This window comes from Uranotaenia lowii, chromosome 3 (genome assembly GCF_029784155.1).
Source record: "Uranotaenia lowii strain MFRU-FL chromosome 3, ASM2978415v1, whole genome shotgun sequence".
Taxonomy (NCBI): domain Eukaryota; kingdom Metazoa; phylum Arthropoda; class Insecta; order Diptera; family Culicidae; genus Uranotaenia; species Uranotaenia lowii.
The window spans coordinates 328,996,120-329,018,427 of NC_073693.1; the positions used below are offsets into that span (position 1 = coordinate 328,996,120).

At 37.2% G+C, this 22,308-nt stretch overlaps 2 protein-coding genes across 2 annotated transcripts; one reads left to right on the forward strand and one right to left on the reverse strand.

The window, feature by feature from the left end:
• Positions 1–1,528: 1,528 nt before the first annotated feature.
• Positions 1,529–19,615, forward strand: LOC129754416 (acid phosphatase type 7). The gene is made up of 4 exons (XM_055750478.1): positions 1,529–2,064; positions 6,050–6,460; positions 6,524–6,944; positions 19,033–19,615. The coding sequence occupies exons 1-4, from the start codon at positions 1,841–1,843 to the stop codon at positions 19,342–19,344; spliced, it is 1,368 nt and encodes a 455-aa protein (XP_055606453.1). The 5' UTR covers positions 1,529–1,840; the 3' UTR covers positions 19,345–19,615.
• LOC129754417 (beta-1,3-galactosyltransferase 5) lies at positions 19,354–22,272 on the reverse strand. Its single transcript, XM_055750479.1, has 2 exons — positions 21,683–22,272; positions 19,354–21,607 (listed from the first exon to the last, which is right to left on the reverse strand). The coding sequence occupies exons 1-2, from the start codon at positions 21,999–22,001 to the stop codon at positions 20,694–20,696; spliced, it is 1,233 nt and encodes a 410-aa protein (XP_055606454.1). The 5' UTR covers positions 22,002–22,272; the 3' UTR covers positions 19,354–20,693.
• Positions 22,273–22,308: the final 36 nt, after the last annotated feature.

Consider the following 22,308-nt stretch of genomic DNA (forward strand, 5'->3'; position numbering starts at 1 on the left):
TGTAGGAAATGTAGGTAATCTTATTATAATTCATGAAAAAAATTGAAAAAATTTTTTTATCGATTTTAGTAAAAAAAAAAACTTTATTCTTGGTATCTCCCTCGGCCGGCGTACACTTTCTTCAGTCATGATATTGATCAGTTTTTCCCACTTATACTTCGACTTATCTGTATTTTAGGTGGCTGCATACTCCTCCTTCAATTTCTGCTACTTTTCGGTCCAATATTTCACTTTTAAAGAAACTGGGGGCAATTTAGTGGATACAGCTGATTCGAAATTAACAAACATTATTATTTTTCAGCTACCTCAAAGCGATTCTAATGGAATGTCTGCTGGCAAAATCTGACGATAACGAAGCAAAATCATCATGAGATTGAACTAGAAGTATAATCGGTTAGTATAGATCGTAGGTTGCGAAGGGTACATACAAGATTACTCTTTTTAGGCTTTTAAACGCAGCGAAAACTTAAGTGTTCATTTAGAAAGTTGTTTTTTTTCACAGGAGCAGAATCTTTGCCAATCGTTAAATTTTATACAAAACAACCCGCAAATACATACCAGTGTACATACTTTAATATGCAAAGGACCTTGCCACGATCAGAAATGTAATAGGATTCAACTGCTGGAATTTGTTTAAATTAGGATTTTTCATAAGTTTTGTCATTCATCAGAAATAATCTGTCTCACAGCCTCGGTACCGGCTATACAGCTTACGATCTCTGGAATTAGCAAAAAATTGTTGTAAGAGGTTAGGTTTGAATGACTCATAACTAAAGGCAACATTTTCAGCTTATCGGAGAATTTTTTTTTTGGAAATTTCAGCGATCTACACTTAGTTTTTCGCTTATTCAAAATTAAAAATGCTGGTATGAGACTTGACTTCCCTGATGACCCTGAACCGTATTTGCCGATCAAGTACTTCCCTCTAATGCTTGATTTGAACTTTGTGGACATATTTGACTGTGTTTGCATACTTTTCCACCATTCAAACACAGTAATTCTTTGAATAAAAAACGGTTTTGTCAGCTATCAGTTTGATAATGACGGATTTTTAAGGAAATTGTGCAAAATCATTTTTATCTTTTTCTCTTACGTCTTAAATATCTCAAAAACGCTTTAATTTAAAATTTTGAAAAAATATGTTCTGATAGTACTTTTCAAAGGCAGCAAAATGCTGTCAAAATTTTGAATGTCCGATAACCAGTAAATGAGCTATTAGCAAAAGAAAGTGTCCCATTTCTAAAAGAACTAAGCTTTAAAAGTCATTATTGCTCCAGCACGTATCTCTCACCTCCATATCTAAGGCTTTTATCTCAATTAACAACATGAAAATTAGATCAGATCAGATCGATAAACCGAATTGTCATTCGAACACCAAACGGAATTCCGGGCAAACATTTTATTTAAACCCCTATGGACTGAGCACATTTTAGAGTGTACCCTTGCGGCTCTCTCCTCTGTTTTGTTGTTGTTTTCTGCGTGCACGTCAGTCTCTCGGAGAAAGGAACACATATAAACAAAAACATTGATAGCCTGGTGGCAGATAGGCAGAACTAGAAAGCAAATTGTTTGCAAGGTTTCGGGAAGAGCAAACAAGCTGCTGATTAGCACCAGAAAGCAAGTGTTTATATCCCACATAGGTTTAGCTTATCAAAGATTTATTAAGTCGGTACAGTCACTTCTAGAATAGAACACAAAGCACATCGCCCTTCGGTTGGAATTGAATCGAAGGCTCGCCTTAGTATTGTTCCAACAGTGTGTGAAGCAACTTAGCAGCATTGTTCTAAGAATTAAAGCTGTCCGAAAATAGAGGAAAAAATACTGGCGCACCGAACTTGAAATGCTTGGGAAGCAAAAACTTTCGGGGCCAGTGACCCCGTTGCTCCTGTTGTTGGTCGTTGGCCTGCTGACCCAGTTCGCAAATGGGCAGGTTTTCTACTATCAACCGGAACAGGTTCACCTGTCGTTCGGGGAATCGACCAATGAAATTGTTGTGACTTGGAGCACCATGACGGCGACCAACGAATCGATTGTCGAGTATGGAATCGGAGGATTTGCTTTGAGGTAGGTGATTTTTTGGTTTTTTTTTCTGGGCTTCCAGATGTTTCGGCATGGTATGATCGTTGAAAAAGTTCTACAAAAGCTTCAAAAACTAATACAGTAAAAATGGTGTGATAACTGATTTATTCATAATATGGGAAAAAAGATAAGACATCATTATAATAATACTCCCATATTATTGTTGACGCGCAATAGTTCTTCACCGGAAAACTTTCCAATTCAGTTAATTTGATATCTTCAGTATACTTTTGGGTCAATGTTGGACTTAATCGACATAAGCGAAAATAAATAGCAATAGCAAAAGTTAATAGGAACTCCCAACAAACACCTTTTGCTGAATATACGCTGGAAAAATATCGTGGTTCAATTTTTAATCAGCAATCTGGCTGAAAGAAGGCCTCAAAAATTCACTAATTCACGTGTCTTCAGCCTTTAATCATCTTGATCTGGAGAAGTTATTCAGCAAACGTCATCAAACGTCAATTGACGGATCAACCAAAAAAAAAGAAAAAACAAACCAGTGTCTATCCGATATTTGGCACCCACTTTTTCCCCTTTGTGTTGTTTTTTTTTCGTTTCTACTGCCCCGACTTTCAAACCTCCGGCTTGTTGGTCGCATGCCGCAGTACGCAGAACCAATCATGCAGTCTGCGGCGCAATGGAAATTTGTCGATCTTAAGCGACCAACATGCCTCTCAACCGAAGATATTTTTATAAATAAGTGTGAGAGAAATGATCTTTTTTTTCAGTTTTGGGCACCAAAAGTAAAATTTGTGAGAAAATTTACTCTTTATTTTTAAAAATTGCTAAATGAGAAATCATAAAAAAAAATCATTGCATAAGAAAAACAAAAATTCCCCTCTCATTCCAATCAAGCCGCCATCATGCAGGGCAATTTTATCACAGTTCACAGTCTGTCAAATTCCAATGGTACACACAACCAAAAAAATCTGTAAAATTACATCACATATGATGTAAATAAAAAGAAGCATCATATATGACGGAATTTTCAGTGTGTGTTGAATATTACAGGCCTGTAAACTTTTGCAGACGTGTAATATAAAGGTGATGTAAAATTAAAAAACCAATGGAATTTCAAGTATGCGTTGAATATTACAGGCCTGTTAACTTTTGCAGACGTGTAAAATAAAAGTGATGTAATCTTAAAGGCGGATTTTCATGTCTTACATAAAAAAAATAGATTTTAATGAAAATCATTTATTATCTTAAAATCTGATTCTATATACACTATACACTTACCGAAGAACTTTAAAACACGGGAGGGAATTTGAAAACACGGATACCATGGCAAAAGTAGGAACAACTTCCTCGGAGAATTTTCCCCTGCCACGAAAAGGGCAGCCAGAGCACATTTCAGCTAGGAACTGGTCCAACGTCCGCAGACAACCTGTTTTTTCTTTTTTTTCGGCCCGCCGACAAAAACTTCTCAAGATCGATGTTGTTAGAAAATCTGTAAATAAGAATGGAAAAATTACCACTGAGCCTAATAAATTTATCAATCATTCTACCTAAACAATCTGATTCAATTCGGGCTTGACCTGCACCTGACTATTCCGGAAGATAGAAGCGTTCGACAATTAGCAAAAACAGCAGCCACTAAAATAGCTTCTTGTCTGGGGCACAACAACCGGTCTTCGCGAGCAACACATTGTGCATTGGGCATTTTCTTTGAAATCATTCTTGATGCGTTTCTGCAAACTGAAGTTATTGGCGCGACGGTTGGTTCCTGGGGCAACTAGGCAGAGCTGGAGGGTCAAGTCATCAATTGACTTGATGGAAGCTGGCACTTGGCAATTTGTGTCTACAAAATCATAATTATCGGTCAGAATTAGAATAAGAGCTACAATAACACTTGCACTAACCTGTACAATTTTTTCCGCGGCACGCTCGACAGTTTTTTCAATCTTTAAATAATTTTCTTCTTCGACCATGGTCCGGCACTAAAATCAAAACAACACTAGAGAAAAAGTCAGCTAAATTGAACTGTCTAATAACCCGCAGTTTTCACAATGTCGTTGTACTCAATTTTGAGCATGCGAGTATTTTTTAACACAGTTAATTCAATTCCGTAATGCAAACATATCTAAACGAAAGTTTATAAACGATATGAATAAATTTCTACGCATCATTTACGTTTATTGTAACGTTCCATTACCTGTTACCAATAGAAAAAAAAATGTTAAGGTTTAATTCAATTTTAGTGCTGTTTGAGATTCAATCTTTTTAATTTCACATTTCAAAAATCCATTCCATGTTCTGTAATTTTTGTATAAATAAAATTCATAAAAAACAATTGTAAAATTACATCAGATATGATTTAACGAAAAAGAAGCATCACTTATGACGGAATTTTCATTGTGAGTTAAATATTACACGTCTATTAATTTCAACAGAGGTGTAAAATTTTAAAGACATGTAAAATATTAAGACGTGTAATATTTAATTCGCATGGAAAATTCCGTTATATGTGATGCTTCTTTTTATTTACATCAGATGTGATGTGAATTTACATCAACGAATCGTGTTCCGTGTCAAGTAATATTTGTGTCATTAAAATTCAGTGCTGTTAAGGATTCAATCTGTAAATTTACATTAATAAATCGCGTTCTACACTCAGAAATAAATCAAATACAAAAACAATTTTTATTTATCTATCCAGTGATTTCTAGATGATTAATTACTTCAGTCATTAAAAAGTAACTGCCGCGATAATTATTTTTTATGCACAGGAAACATTTCACATTGAGAAATCTTCCGCGTGCATAAATTTTATCTCCGAAACATTTCAGCTGTCATTTTGTTCTTTTTGGCAGGTGTCTTCTTTTGTTTACTTTTTGAGTTTGGAATTATTGTGTACATAGAAATCGGTGTTCGCTCGAAAATTTTTAAACCTTTATCGGCTTTGGCGAAATAAGGAAACATTAAACGCGCCTAAACTGGACTGTCGCCGTTGGAAGACCTGTGTGGCAGTGTTGTGTCGATGTTCGAGGTGAGCATTGGCCGTCCAAATAAAAAAAAAATGTAGATTGTTTCGACAAAAGTAAGTTGAAAATTCCAACCAAGAGCCAAATCATGCAGGTGAACAGGATGATGAAAAAAAATGAGAAGTCGATGTCCAGCGTGGATTTTGTTTAAATTTTTTTTTTGTTTTTTTGTGTGCAAATTTTGTGTTGTTTTTATTTAAAATTTTAAATAAAGAATATTTTAAAACACTTATTTTGTTTTTATTTGTTCCGAAACTTTCTTTATTGTGCAAAACATTTTTTATGTCCACCACCAGATGTCACTGCTGCCCATTTCTCAATGCATAAATTTTAATCGCAGAAATATTTCTCAGTGAGAAATAAGCCAGAAATTACACCACGAGAAATTTTCTTGTGCGTAAAGAGGGAGAAACGTGAAAATACCTAAAAAATAATTGTTTGATATTTTATTTATTTCTGAGTGTACGTCATGTAAGATTAAATGATTTCAGTTTCAGTGTTGTTAAGGATTCAGATTTTTTTTCTGTGTAGCGAAAGGTTGAACAAAGGCTGAAAAAGTGTTATGGAAGCAACTCTTCAACTCCTCCCGTTGGCTGCACTGAGACTTCTTTAAACGCTGAAACAAGGTTATAGTTTGTCTTTATTCAACCATTAAGCTGAAGCAGCAATTACGCTTTAGCTCAGCTTTTGTTCAGCGAATTGCCGTTCTTAAGTAGCCAAAATGTTTATTGGGCTGTTTGTGGATGTTTTCGAAATTTGAAAACTTATGTCAGCTAATTTTCGAAAATTCGCGAAGTCCATTTGGGTTATTGTAAATATCAAAAACATTTTAGCCGAGTTTAGCTCATGGTTATTAAGGTGATTACTTGTGTTCAATAATGACTTGTCCACATAATGCCTCCCATTTTATTCGGGAAACACTGTCTCCTGTTTGGGGATTCGGCGACAATATATCTGATTCTTTCTATCGAATCTACCCACAGCGCCACCGGAACGGAGCACAAATTCGTGGACGGAGGTCCCCAGAAGCACACCCAGTACATTCACCGGGTGGTGCTCCGGGATCTGCAGCCATCGTCCCGTTACGAGTACCATTGCGGCAGCAAGGTCGGTTGGTCCGCGGAATTCTACTTCCACACCGTTCCGGATGGGTCCGATTGGTCTCCTTCGTTGGCCATCTTCGGCGACATGGGCAACGAGAACGCCCAGTCGATGGCCCGACTTCAGGAGGACACTCAGCGGCACATGTACGACGCCATCATCCATGTCGGGGACTTTGCCTACGATATGAACTCCGAAAATGCCCTGGTAGGGGATCAGTTCATGAACCAAATTCAATCGATCGCTGCCTACACTCCGTACATGGTTTGTGCCGGCAATCACGAGGAGAAGTAGTAAGTTTTTGAAAGGGCCTAGTCCCGTTTAAGATTGAAACTTCAGCATAACTTTTCTTTCAGCAACTTCTCCAACTACCGAGCCCGGTTCAGCATGCCCGGCGGCACCGAAAACATGATGTACAGCTTTAACCTGGGACCGGTCCACTTCATAGGCTTCTCCACAGAAGTGTACTACTTCATGAACTATGGGCTGAAGACGCTTATCAACCAGTACGAGTGGCTCCGGCGGGATCTGGAGGAAGCCAATCGGCCGGAAAACCGGGCCCTGCGACCCTGGATTATAACCTACGGGCATCGGCCCATGTACTGCAGCAATGATAACGATAACGATTGCACCCATAGTGAAACGCTGGTCCGGGTGGGCCTTCCCTTCACGCACTGGTTCGGTCTGGAGGATCTGTTCTACGAGTACGGCGTAGACGTGGAGCTTTGGGCCCACGAGCACTCGTACGAACGACTGTGGCCCATCTACGACTATAAGGTAACGAATGCCAGGTGATTTTGGGGAAAATTACTGCGCATTCCGGAACCGTATAACACTTGACTTCTATTGCCAAGTTTCGTTAAAGAATGTATACTCAGTACTCTGAACTAAAAAATTGCGCTGCCCAAAATTGGGTTACCCAAAAACCCTCACTTCTCTCGGTTTAACCCACTGTTAAACCGAAAGAACTTCAAGGGAAAAAATGATTTCATCGATCAAAACTTTTGAAAGAGCAATTCAGCTGAAGTTCCTCTAAATCAGCGGTCGGGGAACCGGGGTAAATTACCCCAAATGGGGTAAAAGTGAAATTCTTGGGGGTAACAGTGAATATTTTGTGAGTGAAAAGTGTATATTTTCATTTTGCAATTTGTTGGTGCATGATATGAAGATGCTGAAAAAATTTCAATTTCTTTTTTTTTCTCTTCGTTATGGGGTAATATCAACTTAAATAAAAATGTTTTGGGGCAATGGTTCAAAAAGTTCCCCGACCCCTGCTCTAAATCGAGGGAAAACATAAACGCATTACTCAAGAATAAAAAAAAAAACAAAATGTTAAAGTCTCAAGCAGTTTAAGCACTGCAGTGCAGACTGCAAAGACAAAGCACTTGAAGAATTCTATTCTGCATTAAAATTTCTTTTCGAATATCTGGTATCATTTTCCAACCAGAATAACATAACTCCAACAGCAAATGTATACGTAGTACTCTGAACTGAACAGCTGACAAAACCTACCTATCTCATAGTTTTGGGTCATTTTGAAAAAATATTATCGATCGAATCTCTCAAGAATAGCTAAGAATCTTGAGATCGATTATCGAATTTAAAATTGAATTTCAGAGCTGAATAATTTCAGTGTGTATGCAGTTCGTGCGGTTCAAAAGATTTGTTAGGGCATCCGCAGCAATCGCGAGTATAGTGAAAATGCTCACGCGTTTGATCACTTTCATACCGCACCGGGGGTTAGTATGAGGGTGAGAAAAATAGGGCCGTTGCCGTCGGGACCGACAAAATCACCAAATTTGCTCACTAGAAAGGGGCGAGAGCAAACATGCACTGAAAAAAATCTATACCATTTAAGGCTGTAAGTTAAACAAACGAACGTTGAGCGTGCAGAGTTTGTTGACATTTATTAAAATTTTGTAATTTTGAAAAACAATTAGCTAATTAATTGAGCAATTGGGGCTCTTCTTTTGATTCGGTCGAATGTGTGGACGGAATTTTGTTCGAGGGGGGATCGGAAATGAGTCGAAGATTATATAGAGGCATTTTTGGAAGTATTCTGTGCTGGGTTGAAAAAGGTGAAAATTTAGGCCTTCGGAATCGGTGGCCCAGGGTTTGTTCTTTGCAGCCGAGTGGGTCGTCGGAATTAGCATGATTTTGAACGGTGCAATTTTGAATTTGCAATTGACCAGCATCGAGTAACAACAACGTAAGCGATGAAGGTAAGTGAAAAAACTGTTTATTAAGCTAAAATTTAAAATTTTTCTACACTCCGTACAGCTTGAAAAAGTACGCAGCAGATAGAAGATATTTAAAACTTCACCATCTAGCCAGGTCCATGAGCAGTATCTTTAACAGAATAGGTTTAAAACGGGGCAATGACGCATAAAATCCTCCTTGCTGCGCTACACCAGGGCAAACGAGTCCGACCCACTGAAGCCGAAGTCTTGAAACCAGTGGCGGAAAACCTCCTGCTTGATGGTGGAACTCCACAGCAGGTGGCATATTTCGCGCAAGTTCCGCTGACTTCGGATGATTCCTGCTGCTACTGCACAGAAGTTCTTGCTGCATCCACCACCGGACCCGGTTGCTGGTCGCTCGAAGCTGCTTGGCCCTGTTGCTGCTGTATGGCATGTTCAACCAGCTGTCGACTTTGACCGCCAACAATCGCCATGCATTATAATAATTATTAATAATAATGTTAATAATCGAAATTAAAGTGAATAAACTATCAACTCCGAAAATTTACTCTATCAGTTTGAATTTAATTTAAGATTTTCTGTCATAGTTTTCTCAGTGCAATGCTCAATTTAAAAATATTAATTCTTCCGCCCGGTGCGCGACAGAATGTGTATACCAAAATCGGTCCGCTGAAATGAGTAAAATCGGGCCGCGTATACTCCCGTATTGGTGCGTTTGCTCTTAGGGAAGATAAATACACAGAAAATAATAAAAAGGTAAAATTTACCGAGCAACGAGGTATTTTTTTTTCATCCCTCTTAAGCCTAGTCCACACTAGGCAACATGAACTGCGATTTTTGTTGTGAGACAAACTTTGTTGTCTGTTGTTGTTGTTGGAAACATGAGACGGTCTCAGTGTCTTCCGAAGAAAATGGGAGACGCTGAGACCGTCTCGAGACGAATCGTCTCCTAGTGTGGACTAGGCTTTACGAGGTTAATTTTACCTCTTTCATTTCACCTAGAAAACAGGTGTTTCTTTTCACTTAGAAAAAAAGGTAAATTTTACCATTTGAGATTCACTGAGCAAAAAGGTACATTCTACCGATTTCCCATTCAGTCCAAAAGGTTTTTTTCGCTGTTCTGGTTATTCACCAAATTAAATGAAACGGAGAAACAAATTCATTCAAGATTTGATTTTTATTTTTCACTAGCTGATTCCGTACGAACTTCGTTTCGCTTTAAATCATTGGTACGTCAAAATGAGTTTAGAAAATGAATTCGAAACATACTTTCGACAATTTTGGGGAAAAAATTAAACAGTGTTTAAAGTCGCTACTATTACTATTACTTGAAATTCAAATTAAACGGTTGATTGGCTTTTTATTAAAATTTATGTTAGATTGTTTTCTTCTCGATCGATTGCAAAATCTAGACATTATGGCAGAAACATGTTCTATTTGTTTATGTTCACGACTCTTTTGCTTGACCTTCACACTTAAATTGGTATCAATTAACTGCCTCCAACAAAATTATTGCACAAAACACTGAACTTTCAATGAAACCCTCTTTTTCTGTCCCATGGCCCGAAATTCTCAAAACTCCCTTGTGCCATTTTTCTTTTCAAATTATATGTAAAATTACGTCAGGAACTTGAAAACAGTGATCAGTGAATATAGACGCCCCTTTCGCCGACCCTTGACACGGAACATGCTACCTGGAGTCAATTGCTCATAGTTTATAACCCTCATCTGAACATTTTCATCTCAATCCTATGCATGATCACGACAATATCGCGAAAACAGTGAGCAACTAACATGGACGACCTTTTTTTTACCACGATTCAAAACTTGACACCTGAAATCAATTATCTTTTCTGTTAAACTACCATGTGTCAATTTTCATTACAATTCTATGCTCAATCAAGAGAATATCGTAAAAACAGTGAACAGATAATAACCCTTTTGCCGACCCCTGAGGCAAGATTTGAAACCTGAAAGCAAAAGAGCGTCCCTCAAAACTCCTATGCGGAAATTTTCATCTCAATCCAATGTAGAATAACGTCAAAATCGCAAAAACATTAAAGTTGGGTATGGACGACTCCTTCAGCCGACTTCTGATCCGCAATTTGAAACTTGAAATCGATTGCTCGTCCCTCAAAACACTCATGTGCAAAATTTCATAACAATCCGATGTAAAACAAATCCAATATTCCAAAAACATTTAACAGTGGATATGGACGACCCTTTTGGCCGACCCCTGACCCTAAATTTGATAACTGGAACCGATTGTTCGTCTCTCAAAACTTTCATGTGCAAAATTTCATAACAATCCGATGTAAATAAATCCAATATACCAAAAACATTTACCAGTTGATATGGACGACCCTACATTTGATAAATTTAATCGACTGCTCGTCTCTTAAAACACTCACGTGGAAATTTTCATCACAATCCGATGTAAAATAAAGCCAATATCGCAAAAACATTTATCAGTGGATATGGACGACCCCTTTGGCCGACCCCTGACCTTAAATTTGATAACTGTAACCGATTGTTCGTCTCTCAAAACACTCATGTGCAAATTTTCAACACAATCCGATGTAAAATAACGCCAATATCCCAAAAACATAAATCAGTGGATATGGACGACCCCTTTGGCCGACCCCTGACCCTAAATTTGATAACTGTAATCGATTGCAAATTTTCATCACAATCCGACGGAAAATAACGTCAATAACGCGAAAACAATATTTCTCTTGTATGGACGACCCCCTTCGGAAGGGGTCATCCAAAAATCTATAACATTTTTCATCATTCCCGGTCCTAATGAGCATCCATGCCAAATTTCAGATCTCTAGCTCTTAAGACGGCTGAGTCTATAGAGGACAAACAAACAAACAAACAAACAAACAAACATACAGATAATTGCTTTTTATATATATAGATTACCTATGTGATTAATGTTTTGGGAATCTATGTTTCAAAAATATTCTTCCTTCCGACGATCCGGCTTGGTAACTCCTTTTTTGCTTGAATGTTCTGTTTTATCGGATGAAAACACTTTTGCAACCTCTCGATTATCAACGCTGCCTTTTCCGTGTTCATCCGCGCCACCATGGCCGCTGAATCCTCCTACAATTAGCACATTCCGTACCTTCTTCGTTGGACTCATCCGGCCAGCTGGGGGATAACATTGGCTGTTCCGGAATGAGGAGGAACACTTTGTAGCTCAGTAGGCCAATCTTTAATGTAGTTTTATGATGAGAACTAGCACAACAAAATGAAATCTAATGCTAAATTTACCTTTCTGTTACTATTTCACGTATTGCGCACGAAACCAAACTTATTCCTGAATGAAAGAACAACCTTCGCCGTTTTATCTCGGTTAATTTTACCCTTTTATTATTTTCTGTGTATATACGCAGTACTCCAGCATGAAAAAAAGGTTGCAGAAGAATTGCGTGCACAATCTTCAGGGTTTGTTCATCCAAAATTGATCATCGAAATACCGAATACGAAGTGAAGGAGCTCCTGCATGTTATCAAAATTTTCTAGAGTGAGAATGTGTACGCAGTACTCTAGGCTGAAAAAAATACTGCAAAGGCAAAAATTTATAATTTTGTTCACATAGTCATTTCAGATAAGGGGGAACTTTTTGTAGGGTCTTTGGTGATTTTAACTGCTTGGGCTTAAAAACAATTTTCGACCCGTTGATGGATGGACTTGACTGATGGTTTTCACCAATATTACCAGTATCAAGAAAAATCAGTTTAATGTGTGTGATATAAAATTGAAAAAAATCACTTCACTATCTGGCCGTTAATTTACTGGTACTATTTTTTATCAAAAAATTATAGCTGTTTTTAAACGTTTCAGACATTTACCTTTTAAAAGACAGGAAACCTTCTTCTGGGATCACAGACTGAATAAACGTAGACTACTTAAAGTTGATACCCTACACTCAGTATTGAGTACGAAATTGAACCCATAACATGTGTGAATCAGTAAATATCGTCTCACGACGCTAACAGCTCGGCCACTTAAGCGTACAAGAAAAAATCAAACTTACATTTGTTTCAGTCCAGAGTACCGCGTATACCAGAGGTGCCAGGTGTCCTGATTTATCAGGGTTTGTCCTGATTTCGAGAGACCGTCCTGATTTTTCAAAAACTTTCTAGTTGTCCTGATTTTTGAAAATTTGTCCCTTAAATGACTTATTTGTCCTGATTTTCATAGAAACTTTTTTAAATTTGATCGAATTTGTAGTTAAAGTATGAGAAAATTGAATAAAGAATGAGAAAATTTAATAAATAGGTTATAAAATAGTTAAACCCATTTAACAGATGGTTCTCTTCGGTTCAGATGATATTTAAATGGTGTTTTTCGATACGAATTACCGGCCAGTCAACAAGTTGCGTTCTGTTGTTGCATAAATGAAGGCGTTTACAGCTCCTGTATTGCGCCTTTAATTACCCGAATAGAAAAATATTGTTACCAAACAATAACTATAATAGTCATACAATTATTCAGAACAGCGTAAAAAAACTTTTAGAAAATGATAACTGACATCGTAAAAAACATTCCACTAATTGTGAATTCCAAAACGACGGTCTGTTGAATATGGCGTTAAGTTATGTTACTGTTTAAAACTGTTAAAACACTTATATGGAAGAACTGTTTTACAAACAGTTAAGATAACGTTCAAAAACCGCTCATGGAAAACGTAATCTGGCCATCAAACTGTTTTTGTTACAGTTATTCTTAAAGTTCTCTTGTAACTGAACATTCACAGTAATAGTTGTAAAACGTTTCGATAAAACGTTCTTCCAACGTTATTCATATCGTATTCTGAATAGTAAGGGAATGTAGCACGCACACACACAAAAGAAAATTTTCTTCTAAAAATAAACTCGTTATTAAATTTTATCAATTTTCATTTTATTCACTTGCATTATTAGCTCCTTCATCAGGAACACACAAATTCAGAACACACGGGCGGGATGTTGGCGTAGGTCCTGGTCACTGCTGGATCCAGAAGTCGCACCGGACATTATTCTTCCAAGCATGACGACTTCGCTCCTCCAGCTCCCGTTGCTGCAATAAAAAAAACCTACTATATTTGAACCCGTATACATATTATGTTCATGAAACTTACCTGCTGCGAACATCGCTGGTGTCCTTTTTCCGGTTTGTTCTAATCCTTGTCCGCCCGTCGGACCCCAATCGGAGGGGACTTTTGTTGCTCTGCTGGTGTGAAGTTACTACGTGGAACGCAAAAAACGAAGTTGTTTTTTTTTGTTTTCTTCTCTTCCAGTTGTCGGCAGTGGTGCCGACCAAAACGACTTTTCAAAATTTTACCAATATGAAATTAAAATGTGAAAATAAAAAAGATTTATAACTTTGATGTTTCTATATCGCCTGTTCAAATGTCACACACCAAATTTGTGTTTGCTGGTGGTTTTTAAACATGCATGTTATTCAATGACAAATGACATAAATCGTAATAAGTTCCATAGATTCGTGAGGAAACTTTCCTTTTTTATTGCATAATCTTGCATAAAGCGTTAACAATTGTCAAAAGCATCTTGTAAATCAAAGAGCTATGACCCTCGTTTAATGATAATAGTAAAAAAAAACTATTTTCATAAATGTGTACTGATTTTTGTACAAAACCAACTGGCATCTCTGACCGGGCGTTTCGTTCATTTTGACGTGAATGACAGAAGGAATGAACGGTACGTGTAACGGTTTAAATTCGGTTTTACGATTATAGAAAAATTGAAGGAAATCGTTCATACCATCACGTTTTCACATGAACGTTCATATTTCGTTCTTATCGTTAGCGAAGTAAAGTTTAGAAGTAGAGCTACGTTTATAGATACAATCACTATTTCTAAAAACGTAGATGTATCGTACAGACTGTTTGAGATATGGTTTTTTAGCATGCGGGTATGCAATCTATCAGAAATTCTTATTACTTTCATGAATCAAGAGGTGTCCTGAAAAATCCTGATTTTTAACTTCGCGATGTCCTGATTTTTGACGGAACCACCTGGCACCCCTGGCGTATACATATGCAGGATAGCACATAACAACTCTGAATACCATAAGAATTATACCCTAATGAGTGATTTTCTGGCATCCGATGGAATGCAAACTACTTTATTAGTGCATTTATTCTGGATCATCTTTATCATTATGACAGATAAGCATCGTATCTTCAATAAACCGTGACTATTAGTACCGTTTTGGAACGTTAATTAACTTAAAACGAAGAGTTTCTCGAGAAATTATGTAAACAAACCCACCTTTCAAAATCAGAATGTCACCAATCAGACTCATTTAAGGTGGAACTGATCTCGATTTTGCCGAATGAAATCTAAGATTTGTTCCGATTTTCACATATTGGGCTCGAAGCAAAACTTGTAACTGAATCACAAAATAGCTTAACCACTGATGAACTGATGTACAAGCTCGAACAAAAAATCTTCAAAAACTTGTGTAAAATTTCCAGTGCTCTCTTTTAAAGAAGCCGTTAAAAAGTGACGAAAAACAGTGCCATCTATTGCTTGATTTGTAACTTTTGAACGGCGCAACAGATGGCACTGTTTCTAGATAGCTCTTATGCAAGTAAAAATTTTTCAAGAAGGCGAAATGGTGTTTGAACTCATTAATAAATAAATTTTAATACAATTTTAATATATATACAAGCTTGAATTATAAAATTCCAGAAACGTGTTCATAATTTCAAATGCTAAGTATCATTTAAACAAGCCGAATCAACTTTTGAAGTACCTGATTCTTGGAAGAGCGCAATTGTATATGATCTCAAAAATTAATAAATTAAAAAAAGAAATGGACGGCTTCAATATATTCACAGCAAGGTAAATTCATCTGGTTCATTTTACCTCGATTCTTTTTACTAAAGAGGCTACTAACAACTTTGAACAAGCCAGACTAACCAGTTATTTTATCCAGTTGAGCTTAAAATTAACAATCCAAGCGTACAATTTTGATAATGCAAATCAGAAATGTGTAACGAATCTTCAACATCAATTTGATCGAAACTCGTCAAATAGATACGACCTTTTCATAATTGATTAAAAGTTTGTTTTGTTTTGTTTACATTTCATTTTCTTCTTGACAGTTCTCTCTGGTGTCCTTGGAGACATCTGGTGGCTCAACCAAAAAACATAAAATTGATTCAAAACGGTCTTCAGGACTTTACACACTTTTCAAGGCTTAGCTTGTACATCAGTTCATCAGTGGCTTAACCTCAATAAACGGGTTCGGAAAACAGTTATCTTTTATCGAGATGAATTGTACCCGTTTTGTCTAGCTCAATCCAGGTGAACTTCGACTCGCTGCGAGGTAAGTTTTACCTTTTTTGGATTTAACTTTTTTCTAGGTGAATTTTACCCACTTATTCAGCTCAATTCAGGTAAATTTTACCTCACTTCGCGTTAAGATTTACCATTTCTAGCGTAACATTTCAAAAGGGCGAAACTGCCAAATGTAAACAAATCGAGTTAACGGTCATTCCGGATGCACGCGGTTGCACTTTACCTATCAAACGCGGTTTCATCTTAAAATTACTTAAAACTTTCAAAAAATTGATAAAATTCAATTGGGCGAAACTTCCTGTTGATGCAATTTCGTTGGAATGTGAAGTTACGCCTATTCAAAATGGAGTGAATGTTTCTATTCGTGTAGAGCCAAAAGGCGTAACTGAGTTGACCGTGTGTGACAAAACGGCCTAATTAGTTTTTGCGTGTAGGATGAATGGGCGTAACTTCAAAACCAAAACAAAAACGGCCGATCAATTGGGCGAAACTTGCAGGCGTAACTGAAATCGAAAACAATAATAGGGCGAAACTCGAAAATCTCTGAAATTACGTGAAAAAAGTTAAAGTTCTTGATAACCATCGAACAATAAGTGAATATAATGCACAGTTTTTGATTTTGTTGAACAAAAAGTGGTCGATTTTATAAATAGGATTTGAATAGGTGTTCCGAATTTTCAAACGCGTTTTTCTCGTTTCGAGCAAACTGCTAGTTTCGCCCTTTTTAAATGTTACGCTAGATTTTTGGATTCTTTTTTTTCCTGGGTGAATTATACCTTTTTTCCAGCTCGATTCAGGTTAACTTTCCCAAGTAAAGCCCGGTTTACAGTTCTTGTGAACTCGAACTCGAACGTGAACGTGAACTCACCACAGTGAAAAAATATTCCGCAGTAAAATGTCAAATCGGTCAAATCTTCAAAATTAGTAAGAGATTTGTTCAATGACAGACCGAAATTGGTTTCGATCGGTAAATGACATCATTCTACCAATGTTTTGATCGATACTTGTCGAACCAATGCTCAAATTTAAATTCAAATTTCTCAAAAAACATATTGTTCTTCTTCAAAATATATTCAACTTTGAAAACGATTGATTTAATAAAATAATCTCAAAATTCTTATCTTTGAATACAATGAATTTAAATTAAATTTTATGAATTTAAAGTACTCCCAAAAAGTATTTATCGATCAAGGAGTAACGAGCTTTAGCGATTCGTTTCTTTTGAAAAACTTATTGAAAGGACGTTATGAATATAACTTCTACAAAATAGCCATTTTTTGTTCTTGATTAAAAATTGAAAAACAAAAATTTCAAAATTACTTTTAATTAGTGAAACAATTGAAAACGTTTTTATTTAATTAAAATGCATCGGTACACTTTTGTTCGGTAATTCGGTAATTTTTCTGCTTTTCAGTTCTCCTTACAACACATTATTTTTGAATGATTTCATAAATTCATTCGATATGAAGATCATTTCGTTTACATTTATTCGTCGAGAAACTCTTCCAACAGGTGCAATTAAATGATGCCCAAGCGGGTTTTAAAGTTTAAAAAAATATCGCATGCGTTTCATTTCAAACTCGTAGTATTTTAAGCCTTTAATTGCCTTCAAATGTGCTTACAAATTAAAAAACTAATTTTTATGAAGCAAAAATTTTTCCGTCATCGGTGAAATTTTTTTCAGAATGCACATTGCCATTCGGACGTGAAAAAGAACGCGGAATTTATATTCACCACTCTTGTTCGTTTTCCGGTTTCACGTTCTCTCAGTGCGTTTACACTTCGAGCGGAATGTCAGTGAACGCGGAAAAAATATTCCGCAGTGAAAATCGGGGGAATTGAAATAAAACCAATGTTAAAGGGTTTTGAACTAGGAAATCAGTTCAAAAATAATCGTTCAACCATTCTGCATCTATTCCACCTAGTTTCGCAGCCATGAAATGCAGCATAGTCGAGTTTTTGAAGAATATAAGTTTTTTCATTTTCACGTTCGAATGAACTGTAAATGCACCTTAACACTGATTGTTTTATAAGATTTTCCAGGCCTCTTTGAAATTGGAAGTTGGTCTTGTAGCCGGTTATGAAACCTGAAATGTTGCTTGGGTTTACTTGATGTAAGGTGAGTTTCACCTCGAATAAGTAGAAATTTCCTTTTTTGCTTTCACGAGCGCTCACCTTGCTATCTCGGTAAAATTTACCTTTTTATTACTTTCCGTGTAACAATAATTTATGGGAAGGTCATCGATTGTCTGAACTAGGTATTAAATTCGTGTTGAGTTTAGGAAAAAAAATCAAGTGTACCATATCATGGGTTCGCCCCCAAAAATACACAGCATATATCCACATTGGAACAAATCAAACGCTGTTATCAGAAATTGTAATCTTTGCCATCTGTTATTTCATACTAGAGTATTGCGTTTATATTATTAACAATCAAAAGTCAAACAGGACATCCGGGATTCACAAATAAATTGATCTTGAGACGTAGATTGTGGAAATTTAAAACGAATTACTGAAATCGAAAAATAAAGCCGTTTGAAGAAAGTTTGTAAACCGTAGGGAAATTATTTAGAACACATGACATTACTACTGGGATTCTACTGTAAAGCATCTTTTTTCATGAGTTTACTTCACTTAAACGGGTGTGAACTTTACCGAAAGCTGTACTTGCGTGCATGGGTGATTGAGAGAGGCGTTGACACAATCGGTGCAAAGGTCATGAAGGATTTATCGTTCTCATCGCTGCTGTTAGAGTTAGAATATGCGTTAGGCTGACTGGAATAAAAACTTTCAAAGCATTAAACTGTTAAAGATTCTTTGTTTTTTGGTCAATTAAAAATTGAAAACCAAAAGAGGCTCAAGGTTTTGATTACAACGATGCAAAAATTTCCAAGCTTGTATGGATTTTTTACTCATATGGATAAAAGCGAAGGTTTTTTCAAAAAAAAAAATTAATAGTTTCTGCCAACACTGTAGAATATTTCTGAGTTTTTTGTGTGTTGAAGTTCTTAAGTTTTTTTTTAATGACTCTTCATTATCGCTTTGCAAAGCAATAGCAATACAAGCGATGCAAAAACTTTGAAATATTATTCACAACGAACAAACTTACAGTGTTGCCAGATTGTTCTTTAAAGCAAATTTTTTCATTTAAAAAAAATTGAATTAAAAAAATCGATTTTTTTCTCTACCCAAGTTAAAATTTTGAGCTTCTAAAATTATGGAGGATCAAAGGAATCAAATGCGTTTGGTGCTTTGAGAATATTAATTCGAGTTAGACTGTTAAACGTTTAAATTGCTTCAATATAAACCTTAAACTCAAGCTTATCTTTCGCCCCGAAACAGGTCTACAACGGTTCCCGCGAGGAACCGTACCGTAATCCGCGGGCCCCGGTCCATCTGGTAACTGGGTCGGCCGGCTGCAAGGAGGGCCGGGAACCGTTCATCGGCAAGATTCCGGAATGGAGTGCCATCCACAGTCGGGACTACGGGTACACCCGGATGCGGGCCCACAACCGCACCCATCTTTCGTTCGAGCAAATTTCGGTGGACAAAGAGGGCGCCTCTATCGATGCGTTCACCATCGTCAAGGAGCGGCACCTGCCCTATCGGGAACTGCTGAAGTCGGAGGAAACGGTGGCCGAGGATCGGCAATGAGGGCAGTTTCGGCATGATAATATTGGTCATTAATAAACACTAGTTGCTTGGCTTTATTTTGCGACACTTCTTCTAAGTACAGTCGATAGGTTTTTTTATTCTATCCGTTAATCTACTAAGAGTATTTTGTGATTCGACGATCTGAGCCTGAAAGTTATCCATAATGTGGCAGTGAACAAAATTTGAATCTACAAACGAGCCTATCACAGAGCTAGTTTAAATACAAATAAAGCGAAAATAAAGTAATTTAAAATTGTGCTGTTTTGAATAATTTAAATCGAAATCTCTCTAAATGGCTTCTAATGATGTTTGATGTTTTAAAATATTTTTTAGTTACTAGATTATTCGAGAGATTACTTTTTATTCAAATTCATACTACATGATTAATTAAATTAAACTTAAGAACTTTCACGTTATTCGTAGCTATTTTTCAGTTTTCATATTACCTAAACAGTTTTTCTTTCATTAAAACTTATCTACTCTAGTTTTTTATCGTTAAAATGTGTTTGTATTTTTTTTCTTCATTTAAGGGTGTTCGTTTTCGTCATTTTTACTCGTTTAAAATGGAATACAAGGCTTTCCTCTATTTATTTACAATGGATGGAATGTTGGAGGTTTGTCTTACGTTGGGTTTGGCACATAAAGTTGGTTTTTCTTAGTTTTTACTTGGCTCAGTACATTCATAGTTTTTTTTTGCGTTTTCTCGGGTAGTTTTTTTTATAACGTTAAACAAAAAAGAACATTTTTCCCTTTTCATTCAGAAGTCAGATGGATGGTCAATCCTGAAGGTTCATATCGATTTTGGCTATCTTCAATTTAAAAAAATCCTTATGTTCTTTACCAATTTAATTTAATCAAATACGCGTTTAGAAATGTATCCATACAGTTGAAATAAGGAAGGAACATGTTCAAACCGATTAAAAGCTAGAAATTGATTTTATGATTTTGCCAGAATACTGTTCTGCCTTGAAATAAGCCCAAACAATTTCCAGCGAATGATAACCCTAGCGTGAGTGAAATTAGTTTGTTGAGCTTTTGAAGAATCGATTTTTTTATTTCTCTTTAAAACTTGACAGATTTATTGACCGAATATTCGTTTCATCGAATAGTTGCAAAGGACAATATTCGGTGTTCGGCCGTTGGCAGAGATTCTTGAGTTAACAATAATTCATCCTTAAAATTGAGCCACAAAATAATTTAAAATGACTTTCTGGAGTTGTTTAAAAAAGGGCGAACATTCGACTTAAATCTTTCTCCGCCTTTAACTACATTTATCGTTTAACATTGGACGGATATCTTAATCAATATGTGTGTAGGTAGGTACAATAAAAATAAACCAATGAAACCACTTACTTGAGCCGCATCGCACTAACGATTGCGGTTCCCTGCTGCTCCCTCCCGGAAACGGCCTTCTTGTATTCGGCCACGCAGGTTTTGGTCAACGGAAGCGCACTCGGCCTTTGGAAACATGCATTATCGTAGCACCGTTCCAGTTCCTGCACGAAGTCCGCAATCAACCTCAGGTTTCCTCCGTTTGGTCCCACATAGTAATCGCACTGGTACGAGTGCCGCTTCATGTCCCGAATGCAGCAATCCAAAAACTCCGAATTCGCACTGTACCATTTGTTTAGACCGGTAAATTGGATCTGTAATCTGTCGGCCAGAACTCCGGTGACGTATGTGTCGTCGATCCAGAAGAAGGGTACCTGCTCAGATTGCAAGACCAGCTCTCTGGCTGTCCGTTGATTCGTAATGTATAACCATCCGGACAGATACGGTGGGTAAACATCCTTGGGGAATTCTTGTCGGGATACGAACCACTTGTTGGCTTTCAGTCGGATCACCTTTTTGTTGTGAAAAACGAATCCCGCCAAAAGGCGGCCACTGGAATCTTTTCCGTGGTTTTGCTGCCCTAAATCTGACAAATGGTTCTGGATATAGAACGGATCGAACACGATGTCATCATCCATTTTAATCACAAATCGGGCTCGTCGACAGTGCTCGGTAGCCCATTTGAGACTCATTACGTGCTTGTAGGTGAGATTTCGATAGGCCTCTAGGAAGTCGCCCTGAATTAAGTCTCCGAAAAGACGCTGCTCATGTTCGATGGCTTTCTGGGTGATGAACTGTTCCCGTTCCGGAATGCTGGCCAGCGAGAATATCCGCAGCAGGCCCATCGAAATCAACTTCTGCTGGGAAATAGCCTGCCGATGAGCCGACCGAAGGGCGTCATTGCCAACGTATGATGTTACCAGGATAACTCCTGAATAACAAGAGAACAAAGATAATTAATGTTTTAATCGAATGAAAATCATTTCGGTAGAATCTAACAACTTACCCAACAGCTCCGAGTAGCTTCCGTTCTCCTTACAGATGTCATTGGAAACCAGATACCGGAAATCGGTCAAATTAACCAGCCGTTTGGGATTGGCTTCCGGAGGTTCTAGCAGCCCAGCACCGAACCCACCCTCTTCACCGGTGGCAGTGTTTTCCAGAATGGTTAGGAACGGGTCCGGTTCCCTTTTGCTTCCCTCTTCCTCGGACCGTCGCAGGAACAGGTAATTGCCCTCACTATCCAACCGGAACGAGTACCGATAGACCAGGTACAGGATCAGGAGCGCCACGCAGCATACCAGGAATCGGTGGAACTTTCGCATAGTTTTTCACGTTTTGGCAGAGTTTTTCGCTGGCTAGGGTTTTAATTTTGTTGGCCCTTGTTTATTCTACTGTTAAAGCTTAAATTATTTTGTAAACATTTAAGCGTTGTTGGCAAAACCTTGGTTTAAAACTTGAAAAGTCCAAAGCCGATCAACTTGAACTAGACGACAATCGTTTCGATGATATCATTGTTGAGAAAGGTTCACTGTATAAAAATATTATTTAAGGAATGTGTCCTTCAATTGATTTGAATTTTTTTTTTTCCTTTGCTGTGTGTCACTCTCTAAAGTGACGGCTAAGACCATT